General features: G+C 38.9%; 1 protein-coding gene across 1 annotated transcript in view; it reads right to left on the bottom strand.

Annotated features, from left to right (window-relative positions):
• Window positions 1-21092, bottom strand: part of LOC136331098 (cytochrome P450 2J2-like) — a 35677-nt gene that overhangs the window by 13635 nt on the left and 950 nt on the right. Inside the window, exons 2-5 of the mRNA XM_066269053.1 lie at window positions 11282-11444; window positions 7168-7317; window positions 6614-6774; window positions 1526-1702 (exon numbers count right to left, since the gene is read on the bottom strand). Coding sequence (XP_066125150.1) covers window positions 1526-1702; window positions 6614-6774; window positions 7168-7317; window positions 11282-11444 — 651 coding nt within the window. The remainder of the gene's footprint in view (window positions 1-1525; window positions 1703-6613; window positions 6775-7167; window positions 7318-11281; window positions 11445-21092) is intronic.

Genomic DNA, 21092 nt, shown 5'->3' with positions numbered 1-21092 from the left:
AGGGTGTCGCTCTGCCGTGACCAGAGCCACTCTAGTGCCTGGGGCAGAGGCCAAGGAGCCATCCCCAGTGCCCGGGCCATCTTTGCTCCAATGGAGCCTTGGCTGCAGGAGGGGAAGAGAGAGACACAGAGGAAGGAGGGGGTGGGGTGGAGAAGCAAATGGGCGCTTCTCCTATGTGCCCTGGCCGGGAATTGAACCCGGGTCCCCCACACGCCAGGCCGATGCTCTACCGCTGAGCCAACCGGCCAGGGCCTCTATGTACGAGTTTTATATCTCTCAGTTAATTTTTTCCTTCTAGGCAAGAACTCTCTGAATCTATCAGTAAATCCTTAAGGCATTTCATCATCTTTACCACCTTTCCTGAAAGCTTCAATTTGTCAACATTCCTATTTAAGTCTGATTCTATACCTGTAAACCATATAGCAAGTGAATTCTCCTCCTATGACCAGAAATCAATGTTTCTATTGATATTATGCCAATAAGGTGAAATAAGAGAGGGCATAGGAAAGAAATCCCCCATTTTGCCAACTTTCACAGTAGAAACAAATAAGGTGATGCTCAAAAATTACGGCACTAATACAGTGAATGAAACATGTTAATCAGAAGGAGCGCCATGTGAAATGTTACACAACCAATGGGGCATTTTCCTATTAGGATGGGAAGTGGGTAACTTGGGGTTTCACTCAGGCCTTGAGGACAAACTCTGGCATCTGACTCAGTTTTATTTGTCTTCTACATGGGGAACTGAAAAATGAGTAGGTAATTGGGTACAGGTCCCACTAATAATAAAACAAAGCCTTGAAGCTCAATTTTTATTTTTGCTTTCTTTCACATCGCTCCTTCAATATGGGTAGAGGGTAGAAAATAGAAGATAAAAAGGCAGTATTTGGGCTTTTCCAAGGCATCAAGCTAAATACCATCGAACCCTACTTTTATTCCTAATTGCCTCATTCATCCTGAGTTAATGCTACTCTCACAGGCTATTGAAGTCCTACCTCTAGTTTTACTCCCCTGTGGTAAGTTGAATAATGGCTCACTAAGATGTCCATGTCTAATCTCTGGAACCAGTGCATGTTATATGGGAAAAAGGATTTTATAGATATGACTAAGTCAAGCGTGTTGATAAGGGAAGATTATTCATGAGAATCCCAGTCTCCCAATATAACCACAAGAGACAAGAGTATGTAAAGAGAAGATATAAGGATGGTAGCAGAGAAGATGCTACATTGGTGGTTTTGAGAGGCAGGAAGGGGCCACGAGCCAAACAAAGCAGGCAACTTCTAGAAGCTGGAAAAGTCAAGTAAACGAATTCTCCCCGAGAGCTTTCAAAGGAGCCTATCTTGCCAACACTTTGACTTGAGCCCAGTCCATCTGGTTTGAGACTTATGAACATCAGATTTGTAAGAGAATAAATCTGTGTTGTTGTAAACCACTAAGTTAATTGGTTACAGGATCAGCAGGAAACCAGTACATCCCCATTTGTTCTACAAAAACAAAATGCAGGAAACACAATTGGTTTCCTCACCTTTTGTATTTCATTGAGGTACGCATCAATAAAATCTCTTGGTTCAGCAGGATTCCAGTTTTTCTTGTGGTTTTCAATCATATGAGAGATAAATAACTTCAGTTTCTCCCATTTGATAAAGAGTGCTTGGTGGGGTCCAGGAATGAACTTCATTATCCACGGAAAGAAACTATAGAGCTAGTTGAGAAAAACAAAACAATCACAAAGACACCATGGTGCCAGTTCCCGCTTTTTAAGACAACAACAACCTTCTTTTTCTAGCTCTTGTTTGCTTCTGCTTAGACTTGACTGTTCTTTTCTCTCTCATCCCTCTTCTCATAACTCTAGCAAAGAATTTCAGTGCTTCACCCAAAATATATTGTTTCAGACCACCTCTCACCACCCCGACTGCTCTGTCACCCTACTACAAACCACCATTTCTTACCTGGATGTGGGAACAGCCTCCAGCACTTTTTCTGAGTCTATTCTTATCCCCATTTCCAGTCTATATTACACAGAACTGCGAGAGTAATCATTTAACAGTTTAATTCAGCGATTTTCAACCAATATGCCCCAAGAATTTTTAAAACATGCAATACCTGATTACTTAGTCAAGGTCATTGAACTCTTTCCTGAGATTGTCAAATGAAGTAACAACACCCAACACAACTATAGCCATCTGGTGTTAATTAATCAATATTATACCTTTTTCTTTTTTGTTAGAGCATCAAAACATTGAGTATATTTCTTGGTGTGCCACAGAATTTTAGTAATTAGTGTATGTGTGCCATGAGATAATAAAGGTTGAAAATCGCTGCTTCAAGCAGATCACTTCACTTTCTAGTTATCAATTTTTCAATGACTTCCCATGACAGGTAGATAAACTTCTACATCTTTCTCTGACATAGAAAGCTCTATATGAGTGGGTCCCTGAACATGGTGGTCACTTGCTTTGCTGTTACTTCCTACCACCTCACCTTCTCCAGTCCAGCTCCACTGATCTCTGTAATGCCATTGACGATGTTCCTGTTTAGACCTTTGCATTTGATTTTCCTTCCACCTAGAAGGTTCTTCCTCTGACATCTCTATAGCTCCAGTCTCTCACTCCATTCAAGTGCTGCTCAAATGTCAGCTACTTGGAGCAGTCTCACCAAATGGTCCTGTAAGTGGTAGTACCCCTGTCACCCTCTTTCCATTCCCTTATGCTGGTTTATTTCTCTCCATGCCATGGCAATTATCACTATTTTGTGTGTGTGATATTTATCTGTATATATCTGTATTTGTTAAACGTATATACATGTGTGTATGTCCCCATTAAGATGTAATCGCTATGTGGGTCAGACATTTTTACTAAAACAAAGAGGTTTTGGATATATTTTCTATAATAATATCCGGTAGAAAACAGATAGCATAACATAATAGAAAATCCCCTTGACTTATGACATGACATGGATTTGGCTATTAGCTCTGCTACTTTCTAAGTGTAATGTATTGGCAATAATAATAATGAGGAGGATGTAATGGTTGCTCCGTATTTCAACTAGCTGCCAGTGAGCCCCCAGGGTTATTCTGGTGACCAAATGATATGAGATCCACTAAGCACATAACACAGAGCCCCTGGATCACTCTCTGGATTTGCTTACACTCTCTCATATCTGCCTGCATACAACATGATGCTTCATTTCATCTTTAAACAAATGTACTGGAATATTCTTGGCAACTTTATTGATAACATTCAAAATCTGGAAACAGCCCAAGTGTCTAACAATAGAGAATAGCGTAACAAACAGTGGCATATTCATAAAGTGGAATACTATTTAGAATTTTAAAAGAGAACAACTAACATAAATAAGTCTCAAAACAGTCTGCCAAGGGAGAAGCCAAACAAGAAGAATACTCCTGAGAGAGGAGGTGTGAGGTGTGAGATGGCTGGTTAGGAGGGACATGGACAGGGGCGACTAAAAGGCAATGGCCCTATAGTATTTTTTTTAAAAAAGCAACATAGGAGCATGTAAAGTTCACTGCTTTTCTTGAATGCTAGAAATGTTCTTTACATACAGTAAATAGTTAGCAATATTATCCAATACACGAGAGTCACATATTTTAAATAAGTATGTGTTGAAGTAAATTTTAAAAGGTCATATTGTAACTTAAAGAAATCTGTCTCAAAACTGAAGGCTTTCCCCCTTAAATCAGGAACAAGACAGGGTTGTCCACTCTCTCCACTCTTATTTAATGTGGTTCTAGAGGTTCTAGCCAGAGCAATCAGACAAGACAAAGAAACAAAAGGCATCCACATCGGAAAAGAAGAAGTAAAGGTATCACTTTTTGCAGATGATATGATCCTATACACTGAAAACCCCAAAGAATCTACAAAAAGCCTACTAGAAACAATAAGCCAATACAGTAAGGTCGCAGGATACAAAATTAACATACATAAGTCCATAGCCTTTCTATATGCCAACAATGAAACATTTGAGAACAAACTCAAAAAAAAAATAATCCCCTTCACGATTGCAAAAAAAAAACAACAACAAAAAAACACACACACACACAAAAACCTAGGAATAAACATAACAAAGAATGTAAAGGACCTATATAATGAAAACTACAAAGCATTGTTAAGGGAAATTGAAAAAGATACAATGAGATGGAAGAATATTTCTTGTTCTTGGATAGGAAGAATAAATATAATCAAGATGGCCATATTACCCAAAGCAATATACAAATTTAATGCAATTCCCATCAAAATTCCAATGACATTTTTTAAGGAAATGGAACAAAAATCATCAGATTTATATGGAACTATAAGTAACCCTGAATAGCCAAAGCAATCCTAAAGAAAAAGAGCGAAGCTGGGGGCATTACAATACCAGACTTCAAACTATATTATAGAGCCACGACAATCAAAACAGCATGTTATTGGCAGAAAAATAGACACTCAGACCAATGGAACAGAATAGAAAGTCCAGAAATAAAACCACATATATATGGTCAAATAATTTTTGATAAAGGGGCCAACAACACACAAAGGAGAAAAGAAAGCCTCTTCAACAAATGGTGCTGGGAAAACTGGAAAGCTACATGCAAAAGAATGAAACTCAATTACAGTTTGTCCCCTTGTACTAAAATTAATTCAAAATGGATCAAAGACCTAAATATAAGACCTGAAACAAAAAAGTACATAGAAGAAGACATAGATTCTAAACTCATGGACTTTGGTTTTAAAGATCATTTTATGAATTTGATTCCAAAGGCAAGGAAAGTGAAGGCAAAAATAAATGAATGGGACATCAGACTAAGAAGTTTTTGCTCAGCAAGCGAAACTGACAACAAAATAAACAGACAACCAACTAAATGGGAAATGATATTTTCAAACAATAGCTCAGATAAGGGCCTAATATCCAAAATATATAAAGAACTCATAAAACTCAACAACAAACAAACAAACAATCCAATAAAAAAATGGGAAGAGGACATGAACAGACACTTCTCCCAGGAAGAAATACAAATGGCCAACAGATAAATGAAAAGTTGCTCATCTTCATTAATTATTAGAGAAATGCAAATCAAAACTGCAATGAGACACCACCTCACACCTGTTAGATTAGCTATTATTAACAAGACAGGTAATAGCAAATGCTGGAGAGGCTGTGGAGAAAAAAGGAACCCTCATCCACTGTTGGTGGGACTGTAAAGTAGTGCAACCATTATGGAAGAAAGTATGGTGGTTCCTCAAAAACCTGAAAATAGAACTACCTTATGACCCAGCAATCCCTCTACTGGGTATATACCCCTGTTGGGCAGATGAAATATATTATGCTCACTTTGTTAAAGATGGCGCTGCCCACACAGAAGCCGTCGCCCAGGTGATATTAATGTGTGTTGGAGGCGGGCTGTGGGCAGGCAGGATCCTTGGAGCCTTGGGCGTGGTTTTGGGATTAAGCCTTTCCCACCCTTTTTGATATGGGATGGTACAATCCCATCATGCCCCAGATAAGTGACTTTGTATTAGAAACTTCCCTATTTCGTATATTGGATTAAAGGCTTGGATTTCTATACTATAAAATGGGGGCAGAACGGGAGCTGGCTCTCTTGGTTCCTGAGATTAATATTAGAGGAGAGAGGAGAGGAGAGGAAGGTCACGTGGAGGAGGCCAGGAGAAGCAGCCAAGATGGCGGAGTGTTGAGTGAGAAGCCAGTTTGTGCAGAGTTTGTGCAGGGAGAAGGAAGGAGATGGGGAACAGAGGTGAATAAGTCTGGTGAGCTAGAAACCTTTGATTCTAGGAAACTCGGATAAGTCAGTAGCTTTGTGAGCACTGAATGTGAGTGGGTTTTGGAGCCCAGTGTGTGTTTTTACTTGACCGCCGGGAACAAGCTAGAATTAAAGATAATGGCCCATCAGTTTTTGGCTCTGTTGTTTCTTTACTGACTGTCCGAATCCAGTGAGAACCTGCATGGGCTGGGCAGCTGTGATGGTGGCCGTGGCTTCTGGCTTTACAACCCCCAAAACTCAGAAACACTGATACATAAAGACAAATGCAGCCCCATGTTCATTGCAGCATTGTTCACAGTGGCCAAGACATGGAAACAACCAAAAAGCCCGTCAATAGATGACTGGATAAAGAAGATGTGGCACATATACACTATGTAATACTACTCAGCCATAAGAAATGATGACATCGGATCATTTACAACAAAATGGTGGGATCTTGATAACATTATATGGAGTGAAATAAGTAAATCAGAAAAAAACAAGAACTGCATTATTCCATACGTAGGTGGGACATAAAAACAAGATTGAGAGACATTGAGAAGAGTGTGGTGGTTACGGGGGCGGCGGCAAGAGAAGAAGAGGGAAAGGGGGAGAGGAAGGGGCACAAAGAAATCTAGATAGTTGGTGATGGAGGACAATCTGACTTTGGGTGATGAGTATTCAACATAATTGATTGACAAGATAACCTGGACATGTTTTCTTTGAACATATGTACCCTGATTTATTGATGTCACCCCAGTAAAATTAATAAAAACAAACAAACAAAATAAAAGAAATCTGTGTCTGACATAAGCCCCGATAACTTTCACCAATTATGAAAAGAGAAATTCCTACCTGGGCACACATTGACACCTCTAGACGAATGACTTCATCCAGCGTTCTCAGCATTTCTTGGAACTGGTCATCCTCATACTCAAAGCGCTCCCCAAAGGTGATGGAGCAAATGATATTGGAAACTGCATTGTTGATCTTGAAGTGAGGGTCAAAAGGCTGCCCTGCAGGTGGAAGAATAGATGGATTGTTTAGATTGGTACATTTCTATTTTCTTCTGAGAGCCTACATGACATATGGCATACTGAGGACAGAAAAACATTTGAGGCTGTGGCCACAGCACCCTATACTGGGTCTGACATGCAGCCAGTACTCTCACTCAATACCTGGGAAATCATACTGATGACCAAGGTTTAAAGTCATAATGAATTTAATGCTTGCTTTCTTGTGCTTAATTCTAGAGCTCCACAAGAGCAGGGCCATAGTTAGTTGTCCAGTGATATCCTCAGTGCCTAACACAGTAGTGAGCACAGGACAGGCACGTAAGTACTAAATGAGTGTCTGTTCAGTGAATGAATGAGCCACCATCTCCGGCACCTGTCCGAGGGTCCACTCACCGTTCTCCTCCTCTATTGCCAGGACGAGGTGGTAGGTCTCTTCTTGAATGCGTTCCTCTAAGCTCTTCCTTCCTAACCCAAAATTCCTTAGTGTTGTCAGGGCAAACCTTCTTTGCTCCTTCCATATCTGGCCATTGGACATGATCAATCCTGAGGAAAAAAAAGACAACATTCTGAAAAGAAAGCCAATAAATGGGATGGGGATTTCTATCAGATGGAAGAAAAAAAGAGCGCATTGGTAGTTGAAAAGTATTTAGACAAATAATCCCAGAGCAATGAATAAATTGTTAGTATGTACTGATTGTCTGCAATGCCAGGCAATTTGTATTTGTTATGCATTATGTAAAATAGTACTCATATAAACTCTATGAGGTACATACAGTTAATACACGTTTTCAATTTTTTTGTCTATAATTTTATAATGCATCATCTGTGTCTTGCATTGTGTATTTACCACCCAAAGTCACTCTTTTCCATCACGTTTATTCCCCTTCTACCCTCTTGTACCTCCACTCACTTCTCTTCCCCTGATAATCACTGTACTTTTTTTTGCATCTTTTTTACCCAGTTCCCCAAAACACCTCCCCTTCAACAACTAGCCATCTGATTTTTGCATCTATGAGTCTTTCTATTTAATTTGTTTGTTTACTTTGTTCATTAGATTTCACAAATTAGTAAAATGATATGGTTCTTGTCTTTCCCAGAATGGCTTATTTCACTTAGTGTAATACTCTCCAGGTCCATCCATGCTGTCACAAATGGTAAGAGTTTATTTTAATTTATTTTATTTTTTATGGCCAAATAGTATTCTATTGTGTAAATGTAAAATGTACCACAGTTTTGTATCCACTCAACTACTGATGGGCACTTGGGCTGCTTCTAGATCTTGGCAATTGTAAATAATGTTGCAATGAACATAGGGGTGTGTGTATTCTTTCAAATTTGAGTTTCAGTTTTCTTCAGGTACATTCCAAGAAGTGGAATTGCTTGGTACAAGGCTATTCCATTTTTAATTTTTTGAGGAAACTTCATACTATTTTTCAGTGGCTGCATCAGTGTACATTCTCACCAACAGTTCACAAGAGTCACTTTTCTCCACATCTTCACCAACATTTGTTGATTAATTGATGATAGTCATTCTGACAGGTGTGAGATGATATATCACTGTGGTTTGAATTAGCATTTCTCTGATGATTAGAGATGCTGAGTATCTTTTAATATGTCTATTGGCCATTTTACATCCTATTTGGAGAAGTCTTTATTCACATCCTTTGCCCATTTCTTAACTAGATTGTTTTTTAGTGTTGTGTTGCATAAGTTTTTCATACATTTTTAATATTAACCCCTTATCCCATGTATAATTGGCCAATATATTCTCCCATTTAGTGGGTTGTCTTCTCACCCACTTTCCAATTTTGCTGATGAGAACAAGGTACAAGAGTTAAAGTTTTCAAGGTTACACACAGAGTTAGTAAGCAGCTCAATGGACATTCAAGCTCACATGTACCTGACTGCCAAGCCCATGCTTGGATTACTAGTCACATAGGTATAGTTAAGTATTTACATTATGCTACATACTAAGAATGCACTCATAAGTAAGAAAATCTGTACTAGTAAAGAGACAAGGCTTTCATGAGTCTTACAGGAGAGAGATCCTATCTAAGCTGGACCGTAAGAGATGAAGAAATGACTGAAGAAAGTGAAGAAGTAAATATCTCACGCAGGCAAAGAAAAAGACAACATCCTGGTATGTTCAACAGATCAGCATTTCTTTGATAACACAGGTAGGGCAACAGTACTTCATTTCTTTCCTTCTAGAGCACTCTTCAACTCCCTTTAATCTCTGGCTTTGGCCTCCACCATCTCCATGAAATGGCCCTCCTTGCTTTCAGAGCCACGGATATTTTCAAACTCATCTTACTTGGTCTCTCAGTAGCGTGAGATACTTATTTCTTGAAATACTCTCTTCCATTGGTGCTCAGGATACTACACTCTCCAAATATTTTTCCTAATTCTCTGAAAGCAGAGAGTTTCCCATACCCTTGGCTAGTTTATCTTCTTCTACCAAATTTTGAAATAAAGGAGGTCGTCAAGGTAAGGTTTTCTTTATTTACCCTATAATCCTTTCCTGAAAAATCTCACTACTCCTACAATTTTAAATAACATCTGTTGATAGTGACCTCTTTTTGACTCTGAGCTCCAGACACAGATATACAACTATCTGCTTGACTTTGCCAATGTAAAGGCATTTCAAACTCAGTGTATCCATAATTGAATTTATGCTTTTCTCCATACAACTCCCCACCCAGGCCAAACCAAACACCTTGTTCTCCAAATATTTGTTCTTTCCATCAGTCTACCCACTTAGGTATCTACCTCAATGCTTCAATCTTCCTCCATCTAGGTCACCATGTCTTACTGGATTTACCTCCTGAATATCTTAAATCCATGTACTTTCACTGCCACTGTCCCAGTTTAACTCACTGTACTGTCCTTTCCTACCACCTCCCTCGTCTAAGCTATCACTTCTCTAACCTAAAATGCTGCAACCCTCTTTTGCTTCCTTAATTCCATTCTTTACACTGCAGCCCACATAGGTTTTGAAAACTGTACAATGTAAATATGATGATTCCTTTCTCCACTGAAAACCATTCAAGAGCTTCATTGTTATTAGGATAAAAACCAACATTGTTCTCAAGAATGTTTAAACTATTCCAAACCACGCTCTGCAGGTTCATCCCCATTTAATTCCATGTTATCTCTGTGTTTGCCACATTGACCACTTTTTTATTTCCACAAGTTTACTGTCCTTTCCATCACGTCTGGGAGATTTTATATTGAATTCCCTCTGCCTGATTGCTTCTTTACTTTATTAAATAAGTTGTCATTTACTTATGTTAGTTTTTCCTGAATCCCAAGACTAGATAAGATACCTCTTGTAAGTGTGTCCTACATGTATGTGCAAAAGACTTTCAATCACAGCTAGTGGATCCTCTTTCTCTCTGAATACAATTTGACTTACATAAGTACATGGATTTTATTTGTTCCACTCATTGTTCTATCACTGGTGCCTAGCCATGTGCTTCATATTGCAGGTAATTAATAGAGGAAACTAATGTAGAGTTAACAGATAAAATATTTCAAAGAGGAATTAGAAGGCAATGAAAAAAGAAACAATGCTTTGGTAGAATAATAATTTTGAGTTTTTTCATTTAGATTGGATATTTATTTATTCTAAGTGAGAGGAGGGGAGGCAGAGAGAGACTCCTACATGTGCCCTAACTGGGATCCATTTAGCATGCCAGCTATTGGGTGATGCTTTGCCCATCCGGGGCCCTTGCTCTGTTGCAACAAGACCCAATTTTTAGTGCCTGATGTAGAAGTCATGGAGCCAGCCATCCTCAGTGCCCAGGGCCAACTCAGTCTAATCGAGTCATGGGTGTAGGAGGAGAAGAGGAGAGAGAGAAAGAGGCAAGAAGGTGGGTGGGGAAGCAGATGGATGCCTTTCCTTTGTGCGCTGATGAGAATCAAACCTGGGACATCCACATGCTGGCCGATTCTCTACCACTGAACCAACCAGCCAGAGCCATTTAGATTTTTAAACATTGAAGTTTATTTAATGATAATTTAAACTATTTGTGCCAAACAGTTCTAACCTAGACTGGAAGTCTCAAGATACCCTGTGGACGCAGCCTTAATGCTAAAGCATAAGGGACTAGAGGCAAGATGAAGACATTACAAAAGCAGCGGGAAAAGCAGAGCCACCTCCCGGGTCCTAAGGGGAGAGATTGGAGTGGGAACCAGAAAGAGCAAATGTACTGTCGCTCTCTCTGCTAACGTGGAATGATCGATTACTTGTTTATCAAGGCATTTAGAGTGATGTCACCCAGGACATGCAGTTTTTCCCAAGTCCTTCACATTAGGGCTGATGCTGCCTAATCTTCTGAGAGGGAGCCTTCAATAGGGAAATAGGGGCGTCAAGTTTGTTTCAAAAGCAGAAATTCTATAAAGGGCTTGGTCTCTGGGGAGTAGTAGAGAATCATAGTCACAGAGGCACCTTTAACAGACCTTAAAAATATTAAGCATGCACATCTGACATTGGTCAAGAACTTACCATTTTTCTTAAAGATGCGTTTTCGAACAGGGAGTATAGGACGATCCACAAAGTTTTGGTCCTGGTGAACAAGGGCTTCTTTGATTAAGGGAAATCCACTTATAAGAACTGCAGGCCAGATTCCAATCTCCATGGCAAAAATGTTCCCATATTTCTTCACATACTGAAAAACAGTTACATAGTCACAGTTGATGTGGGCACCTGTGTGTGTCCAGGAAGAAGGAAGTGTGTGTAGCTGGAGGACTTGTATTGAGGGCATAGATGTCTGTGTGCACTTCGACATGACAGGAATGTTTCTCCCGGATTTATCTCTTTTTCCTGTCAGCTGGACTTGAATTAAATTCACTCTCGGATATGTGGACACTCCTTATAAAACATTCATTCATATGGTGAACCTACATGAATTGACTGAGCATCTACCATTGCCTTGAAAATGAGTTATGAAGATAGAACTATAATAAAATAAACAAGCTAACCTCAAGCATCTCAGAGTCTTGTGAAGGGAGTGAACTCAGTACAGGTGACTCACCAAAGAAGGCCGAGATCTGTGCAGTGAGCCTGCTGTAGGAAGCAGGGACTTGGTGGTAAATCATATTTGTTTAATCTAAAGAGACTGTTCCCCTTCTCAACATATATTAGATGGTATAAAATTAATAATAGGGCTTGAGCCAGGTGTGGAGAAACACACTCTAGCTCTGGAGTGTGTGTGAAGCGTAGCTCCCTTGTTCTCTAGCTATGGGCTCTCGAGAAAAGTGTCTGGCTTTCTGAGCCTCAGCTTCGCAGCTATAAAAGGGAGAAAGGGATTCCTCCCTCACAGGCTTCTGCGAGGAAGAACCAGAGCAGCAATGTGAAAGGCAATTTGTTTCCTGGTACTTGGTGCACAGCCACTCGAGTCTTGGAGAAATAGTGAGCTCCCTGTGCAAAGAGAGGTGAATGTGTGTTCATGGAGACAGGGAGGACCAGGCACAGGGATGGCGGAAGGAAGGCACTGATGGACACAGACAGCCACATTCAATCTCTTCTGTGTTACGTATCTCTCACGTGTCATCTTATTTAATCTCACAAGTACCCTACGCTAGTAATGAATGTCCTTGTTATTCAGAAGAAGTATACATGTAGTCACCAAGGTGACAGCTATTGAGTGGTGGAGGGATTTTTCAGGCATTGTGTAAGATTCTAAGACGAGACCATGAACCTGAGATGGCACTAGCACCTTAGAGTTGAGTGGGGACCGTAAAGTTTTTGGGAACCATAAAATTTAGTGGGAGTGAGACAGTGAAAGTGAGCATGAGAGGGGGCAGGGTGTAGAGAATGGAAGAGTGTGTGGGTGTGTCATGAGTAGGCACAGGGTGCAGGTATGTGCAAGATGAGTTGGATGACAGGGAATGGTCACCAATCAGAGTCTGTCCTGACTTGTCTATTCAAGAGAGGACTCTGTGGTTCCTTTTCGTTGCATCTGTCTGCTGGGTATGTCTAGCTGCAGGCAGTAGATCAAGCAGAAGGGCTCCATTTCCTCCAGGTGTCTGTGCCCCGCCTCCTTGATTTCCAGGCACTTATCTTCCCCATGTCCCTTTATAGCCCTGAAACCAGCCACACCCATCAGAGCAAGTACAGTGGATTCAGTCTCTTTCTACCTCTCTTCTCCCATATTAAAAACTGAGCCTGAACTCAGTATTTCCAGTGCTTTTTTGGCTCACTCTTTCATCAGTCTTTGTTCATCTCTAGCACAGTACACCCTGCCTTGCTAGGAAGAGGAGAGCCAACATTCCAAAGTGAATGTCTTTGCTTCTAAGAAACAGCAGGGATAGCTTACTGAATATGAAATAAACTTCACATGCTTTACAAAAAGGATTTGTAAATCCTTTAGAACAATCTTTAGAACAATCAATAAGGATGTTTTTAGAACAGCTAAAAATCTCAGGGTAAGCTAAATGACTTCTAAGTGACAAACTGGAATTATACTCTGTACTTGGAAGGCACTTGGCAGTCCATCAGTATTTACTGAAGTGAACTTCTTTAGAGTTCCATATTTACCAGCTCTGTGCCCATGTATATTAATAGTCCAATACTACTGAATCAAAAACTCATATGGTATGATTATCTGTGTAAATATGGGTAAGTCACATGACCTCCTGAGCCCTGATATTGACTATGGTGATGTCTAACAATTGTTAAATACACTGTGCCAGTCATTGTGATAATGGATTCACATGGAAATAACTAGATGACTCAGAGGGAATCTGAGAAGACTTTGGCCATATTTTTTAATGTACAACATTAAACTAGTCATAAAGAACAGACAGTAAGAGAATGACTGTGATTAAAAATAACATGGTTTAGAAGGCTTCCAATCAGACATGAAAATAGACAAAGAAATGGGTGAACATGAGAACTATAACGGCAAACAGAACTAGTGAGACATAGAAAATTCAACATGATGGATAAAAGTGTCAGCCCTGGCCTGGCAGCTAAGTTGGTTAGTGTCGTCCCAACGTGCCAAGGTTGCGGTTTGATCCCCAGGCAGGGCACTTACGGAGAAACCAAAGAAGCATAAAGAAGTGGGACATCAAATCAATGTTTCTCTTTCTCTCCTCTCTCTCCCTTCCTCTCTCTCTATAAAAAAAATTTAATAAAAAATATTTTTAAATGTAGAGTATTTAAATAATGAGGTGGAGTAAAATAAATGTTTAGAATAAGAAACAATTAAAAATGAAGGATTAGTGTTAAAAAAAAGTTGAGATTCCACTTACTTTAAGTACTTAAACTCAAACCTTCCCTTCCCTTCCCTTCCCTTCCCTTCCCTTCCCTTCCCTTCCCTTCCCTTCCCTTCCCTTCCTTTCCCTTCCTTTCTTTTCCTTTCCTTCCATTTATTTATATTTTTCTGAAGTTAGAAGCAGGGGGGGGCAGTCAGACAGACTCCTGTATGTGCCCAACTGGGATCCACCTGGCACGCCCATCAGGGGGTGATTCTCTGCCCATATGGGGTGTTGCTCAATTGTGGCCAGAGCCATTCTAGCGCCTGAGGCAGAGGCCATGGAGCCATCCTCAGTGCCTGGGCCAACATTGCTCCAATGGAGCCTTGGCTGTGGGAGAGGAAGAGAGAGATAGAAAGAAAGGAGAGGGGGAAGGGTTGAGAAGCAGATGAGTGCTTCTTCTGTGTGTCCTGACTGGGAATCGATCCCGGGACCTCCACACACTAGGCTGATGCTCTCCCACTGAGCCAACCTGCCAGGGCCATCTTTCTTTTTTTAAAAAATATGTATTTACCTGGTGTATTTTCTCCATTCTTTCACTTTTGTTCTACTTATATCAGTATATTTGATGTGAGTTTTAATGTAATTATTCATATGTGAAGACTTGAGTCTGCCATTTATTATTTGTTTGCTATTTTTCTATGTTCTTTATTCCTGTTTGTTCCTTCCTGTCTTTCTGTTGGTCATTTGAACATCTTTTTTTAAGAATTCCATTTTAATTTAATGTTTTTGAGTATGTCTTTTTGTTTTGTTTTAAGTGGTTCCTCTAAAGATTGTAATATGCCTTCATGGCCTATTGCAGTGTCCTAGTCTCAACACTCCCTCTTCACGTGGAATAAGATACCTTATGACAGTTCAGGTCCCTTTACCTTTCTGCTTTAATGTTATCTCCATGTACACTGAGAACCACATCACACAATATAGTTTGCTTTTAACTATGAAACATAATTTCTTTAATTCAAGGGAAAAAGAATAATTTATTATGTTTATTCATCTCTTTACCCTTTCTGGTGTTCTTTCTCTATTCCCTGAGTTCCAAGTTTTCTACTGTTATCACTTTTATATGCGAACTTTCTTTAACCATTTCATTAGAGCTGGCCTGATAGCAAATTTTTTTTTAGGTTTTCTTCTTATAATAACGTATTTATTTCACCTTCATTTCAGAGGTACATTGTCACTGGATAGAGAATCTAGTTTGATAGTTTCTTTCATTTAACATTTTTAAATGTACTACTTATTTCTGGCCTCCATGGTTTCTGATGAGAAATCTGCTGTCATTTTAATTATTGTTTCTCATAAACAAGGGGTTGTATTTCTCTGGCTGCTTTCAAGAAATTTTCTTTGCTTTTGGTTTTCAGAGATTTGATTATGCTATGTTTTGATGTTCAATTCTTTTTGTTTATTGGATGCACTTAGCTTCTTGAATCTGTAGGTTTGTCTAGTACCAATTTTGAGAAATTTTTAGCTATTATTTCTTCAAATATTTTTTTCAACTCCACATGCATTTTTCTCTCTTTCTGAAATTCTGGGACACTGATGGCAGAAATGTTAGATCTATTGTTATTCTAACACAGTTCCATGCATCTTAGTTTCTTCTTTCAATCAACTTTTGTGTGTTTTTCAGATGGATATTTTCTATTGATCTCTCTTCAGTTTTACTGATTCATCTGTCATTAGCACTCTGATATTGAGGTACTGTATTGAGTATATTTTTTAAGTTATTATATATTTCTGTTCTAAACATTCCCTTTTGTTCTTACATAATTTCTTTATTTCTTTGTTATAAATTCTATTTAAAAATTTTTTTTACATTTTTTGACAAAGAGAGAGTCAGATAGAGGAATAGATAGGGACAGATAGACAGAAATGAAGAGAGATGAGAAGCATCAATCATCACCTTTTAGTTGCGACACCTTAGTTGTTCATTGATTGCTGTCTCATATGTGCCTTGACCATAAGGGTGCAGCACACCGAGTGACCCCTTGCTCAAGCCAGCGACCGTGGGTCAAAGCTGGTGAGCTTTTTGCACAAGCTGGCAACCACAGGGTCTCGAATCTGGTCCTCTGCATTGCAGTCTGATGCTCTATCCACTGTGCTACCACCTGGTCAGGATATTTAAAAAATTTTTAGAGTATTTGTTTACCAAAACATATTTATAATAGCTGCTTTAAAATCTTTACCCTATTGTCCACTCTCTCCACTCTTATTTAATGTGGTGCTAGAGGTTCTAGCCAGAGCAATCAGACAAGACGAAGAAATAAAAGGCATCCATATCGGAAAAGAAGAAGTAAAGGTATCACTTTTTGCAGATGATATGATCCTATACATCGAAAACCCCAAAGAATCCACAAAAAGACTACTAGAAACAATAAGCCAATACAGTAAGGTCGCAGGATACAAAGTTAACATACAGAAGTCAATAGCCTTTCTATGTGCCAACAATGAAACAATTGAGAATGAACTCAAAAGAATAATCTCCTTCACAATTGCAACAACAACAAAAAAATACTTAGGAATAAACATAACAAAGAAGGTAAAGGACTTATATAATGAAAACTATAAACCATTGTTAAGGGAAATCGAAAAAGATATAATGAGATGGAAGAATATACCTTGTTCTTGGCTAGGAAGAATAAATATAATCAAGATGGCTATATTACCCAAAGCAATATACAAATTTAATGCAATTCCCATCAAACTTCCAGTGACTTTTTTAAAGAAATAGAGCAAAAAATCATCAGATTTATATGGAACTATAAAAAACCCCGAATAGCCAAAGCAATCCTAAAGAAAAAGAATGAAGCTGGGGGCATTACAATACCTGACTTCAAACTATATTATAGGGCCACGACAATCAAAACAGCATGATATTGGCAGAAAAATAGACACTCAGACCAATGGAACAGAATAGAAAGTCCAGAAATAAAACCACATATATATAGTCAAATAATTTTTGATAAAGGGGCCAACAACACACAATGGAGAAAAGAAAGCCTCTTCAATAAATGGTGCTGGGAAAACTGGAAAGCCACATGCAAAAGAATGAAACTGGACTACAGTCTCTCCCCCTGTACAAAAATTAACTCAAAATGGATCAAAGATCTAAACATAAGACCTGAAACAATTAAGTACATAGAAGAAGACATAGGTACTCAACTCATGGACCTGGGTTTTAAAGAGTATTTTATGAATTTGACTCCACAGGCAAGAGAAGTGAAGGCAAAAATTAATGAATGGGACTACATCAGACTAAGAAGTTTTTGCTCAGCAAGAGAAACTGATAACAAAATAAACAGAAAGCCAACTAAATGGGAAATGATATTTTCAAACAACAGCTCAGATAAGGGCCTAATATCCAAAATATACAAAGAACTCATAAAACTCAACAACAAACAAACAAACAATCCAATAAAAAAATGGGAAGAGGATATGAACAGACACTTCTCCCAGGAAGAAATACAAATGGCCAACAGATACATGAAAAGATGCTCATCTTCTTTAGCTATTAGAGAAATGCAAATCAAAACTGCAATGAGATACCATCTCACACCTGTTCGATTAGCTATTATTAGCAAGACAGGTAATAGCAAATGTTGGAGAGGCTGTGGAGAAAAAGGAACCCTCATACACTGTTGGTGGGAATGTAAAGTAGTACAACTATTCTGGAAGAAAGTATGGTGGTTCCTCAAAAAACTGAAAATAGAACTACCTTATGACCCAGCAATCCCTCTACTGGGTATATACCCCAAAAACTCAGAAACATTGATACGTAAAGACACATGCAGCCCCATGTTTATTGCAGCATTGTTCACAGTGGCCAGGACATGGAAACAACCAAAAAGCCCGTCAATAGATGACTGGATAAAGAAGATGTGGCACATATACACTATGGAATACTACTCAGCCATAAGAAATGATGACATGGGAACATTTACAGCAAAATGGTGGGATCTTGATAACATAATACGAAGCGAAATAAGTAAATCAGAAAAAACCAGGAACTGCATTATTCCATACGTAGGTGGGACATAAAAGTGAAACTAAGAGACATTGATAAGAGTGTGGTGGTTACGGGGGGGGGGGAGGGGGGAATGGGAGAGGGAAAGGGGGAGGGGGAGGGGCACAAAGAAAACAAGATAGAAGGTGACAGAGGGCAATCTGACTTTGGGTGAGGGGTATGCAACATAATTGAACGACAACCTGGACTTGTTATCTTTGAATATATGTATCCTGATTTATTGATGTCACCCCATTAAAAAAAATAAAATTATTAAAAAAAAATCTTTACCCTATAATTCCAACATCTGTCATTTCAATATTGGTGTCAGTTCATTAAAGTTGAGATTTTCTTTGTTCTTGGTAAGGTGAGTAATTTTGGGCTAAATCTGGACATTTTGTGTAGTATGTTATATGGTTTTGGATACTTTGTAAATCTTCCATTTTGGCAGATAATAAACCCAATGAAAGTTTTACATAGTATCCAGAGTACGTTCAGAATTCTCACTTTTGTGGATGATGTTTCAAATGTCAATTTAGGTTATAAAGTCTCTAAAGTGCTATTCCGGTCTCTCCCACTTATGTGATGCCCAGCCCCACAGGACTCCATCATCTATTCTCACCAGTGCAGGCTAGAGAGAATGGAGATGGACACAGTGACGTAGGTAGTGTTGCGTCTTCCATGCTGTGGTGGGGTGGGGGGATGGAAGTCAGAGTTCTATCCATATCTGCTCCATGAGGAAGAGGCGCCTCTCCTTATTTCTGTCTGAGAAGGGTAGAAATCAGGAGCTCAGTGGCCTAGGGGACTAACAAACTCCTGAATCTCCATGAATAACTATTCATCCCTGTACAAGTGACCCTCAGGAAGATAGGGAAGAAGAAACAGGAACAAAGAACATAGGAATAATATAGAAAACAGGTATAAACTGGCAGGCTTAAGTCTTAACATATCAATAATTACATTACATATATATATATAAATGCTCTAAATTCATCAATTAAAAAAATGGGTAGAGTCTGACTGGCGGTGGCACAGTGGATAAAAACCCCATCCTGAACCCTGAGGTTGGCAGTTCCAAACTCTGAGGTTGTTGGCTCTGAGCATGGGCTCCTCACTTGGGTCTGCGGGCTTGAGCAGGCAGTAGTCTCTAGGATCCCAATGCTCAGCAGCTTGAGCCCGAATCTTGCTGGTGTGAAAAGCTCCAGTTTGCTAGCTAGAGCAAGGGGATGCTGGCAATTGATGTACAACTAAAGTGAAAGGAATTATGAATTAATGCTTCTCACTCTCTTTCCTTCCTCTCTTGGAAGCAATATCAATGAGCAAGTAAAACTGAAAATGAAAGTCAGCATGAGTTCATGCTTTATTCTCTTCCCCCTACTTCCTGTCTCTCTAGCTTTCTCTCTCTCTCAAAAAAAGTAAAATTAAAATATATTTAAGAATTTTTTTAAAAAACTGGCAGAATCAAAAGATGATCCATCTATATAGTATTTGCAAGAAACATTTCAAATATAGTGTGATATAAGGAGGATAAAAGTGAAAGAATGGAGAAGCATACACTATGTAAATACTAATCAAGAAAATAAAGCTGGCCTGGCTATATCATATCAGATAAAGTCCAGGTAGAGAAAACATCAGGGATAAAGAAGGATATTACATAATAATTTAAGAGTCAATTCACTAAGATGACATAACAATTGTAGCATGTATGCACCAAGTAAAGGAACTGCCAAATACTTAACGGAAAAGCTAATAGTACTGCCTAGAGAAGTAGACAAACCTTTCATTATAGTTTGAGATGTCAACCTGACTCTCCTAGTAACTGATAAGAAGTCAGCAAGGGGAATTAAACAACACAAGCTAACAATAAATCTCTAACTGACAGAACACTCTGTCCAACAACAGCAGAATACAGATGACCCTTGAACAACACCACGATTAGGGGGCTTGGACATACTGCACAGTCAAAAATCCATGTATAACTAGTGCACGTATTTCTTTGTTTGTCAAGCATGCAAGAGACTGCATCGTGGGTCATAAAGCCAGCCTTAACATGTTTAAAAATTGAAATTATACAAAGTGTATAGGTCAGGGATCAGGAACCTATGGCTTGCGAACCAGATGTGGCTCTTTTGATGGCTGCTTTTGGCTCGCAGACAAATCTTTAATAAAAAAAATAATAACGTTAAAAGTATAAAACATTCTCATGTACTACAATCCATTCATTTCCTACCTCATGTTCATGATTGCGGGTGGCTGGAGCCAATCACAGCTGTCCTTTGGGACAACACCAAATTTTTCGGGATAATATGTAACGTACACAGGTCATTGTATGGCTCTCACAGAATTACATTTTAAAATATGTGGCGTTCATGACTCTCTCAGCCAAAAAGTTTCCTGAACCCTGGTGTAGGTTCTCTGGCCATAATGGAATCAAAATGAAAATCATTAACAGAAAGAAACAGGAAACACTTCAGTACTTAGAAATAAACAATACATTTCTTAAACAAGGCTACAGGCTTAAAATTCTGTGACTAATTCTGTTAATGTTACCAATTGGGTATTTCTTCTAGAAAGTGATAAAACCTTTTCCATTTGAACTTGAGTATATAAGCATGTGTTTAAAGTGCTCCAGGCATTTCTAGGGAAAAGAGAACTAATGAACTAATCTTTTAGCAAGTCTACTATGAGCCATGTTAATATTGTTTTTAATTAATCTCCAAAAACCACCTATCAAGTTTTGTCTCTCAGCAAGGTACATGTGCTGAAAGGCAGAAAACCACCTGAGGATTCTGGATAAGTTTTAGATGTTGGAGAAAATTGTGGGACCCCAGTCAGGCAGCCTTGATGGGAGATTATTATAAAGAAGTGTAAAGAGCTCACAAGAGCTCCAAGTGTCTCCCTAAGGAGTCTGAACTTGGCAAGGATAAACCATCTGAAAGTGCTAAGAAAATCTGAACTGAGAATGTCATTTTATTTATTATTTACTTATTTCTTTATTTTTGTTTCCCTTCCTTTTCTTATTTAGAGATTAAGTTTAAGAGGGTGACATTCGTCCATAAGA

This window comes from Saccopteryx bilineata, chromosome 3 (assembly GCF_036850765.1).
Source record: "Saccopteryx bilineata isolate mSacBil1 chromosome 3, mSacBil1_pri_phased_curated, whole genome shotgun sequence".
Lineage (NCBI taxonomy): Eukaryota > Metazoa > Chordata > Mammalia > Chiroptera > Emballonuridae > Saccopteryx > Saccopteryx bilineata.
This window is presented reverse-complemented; position numbering and strand designations above follow the sequence as displayed.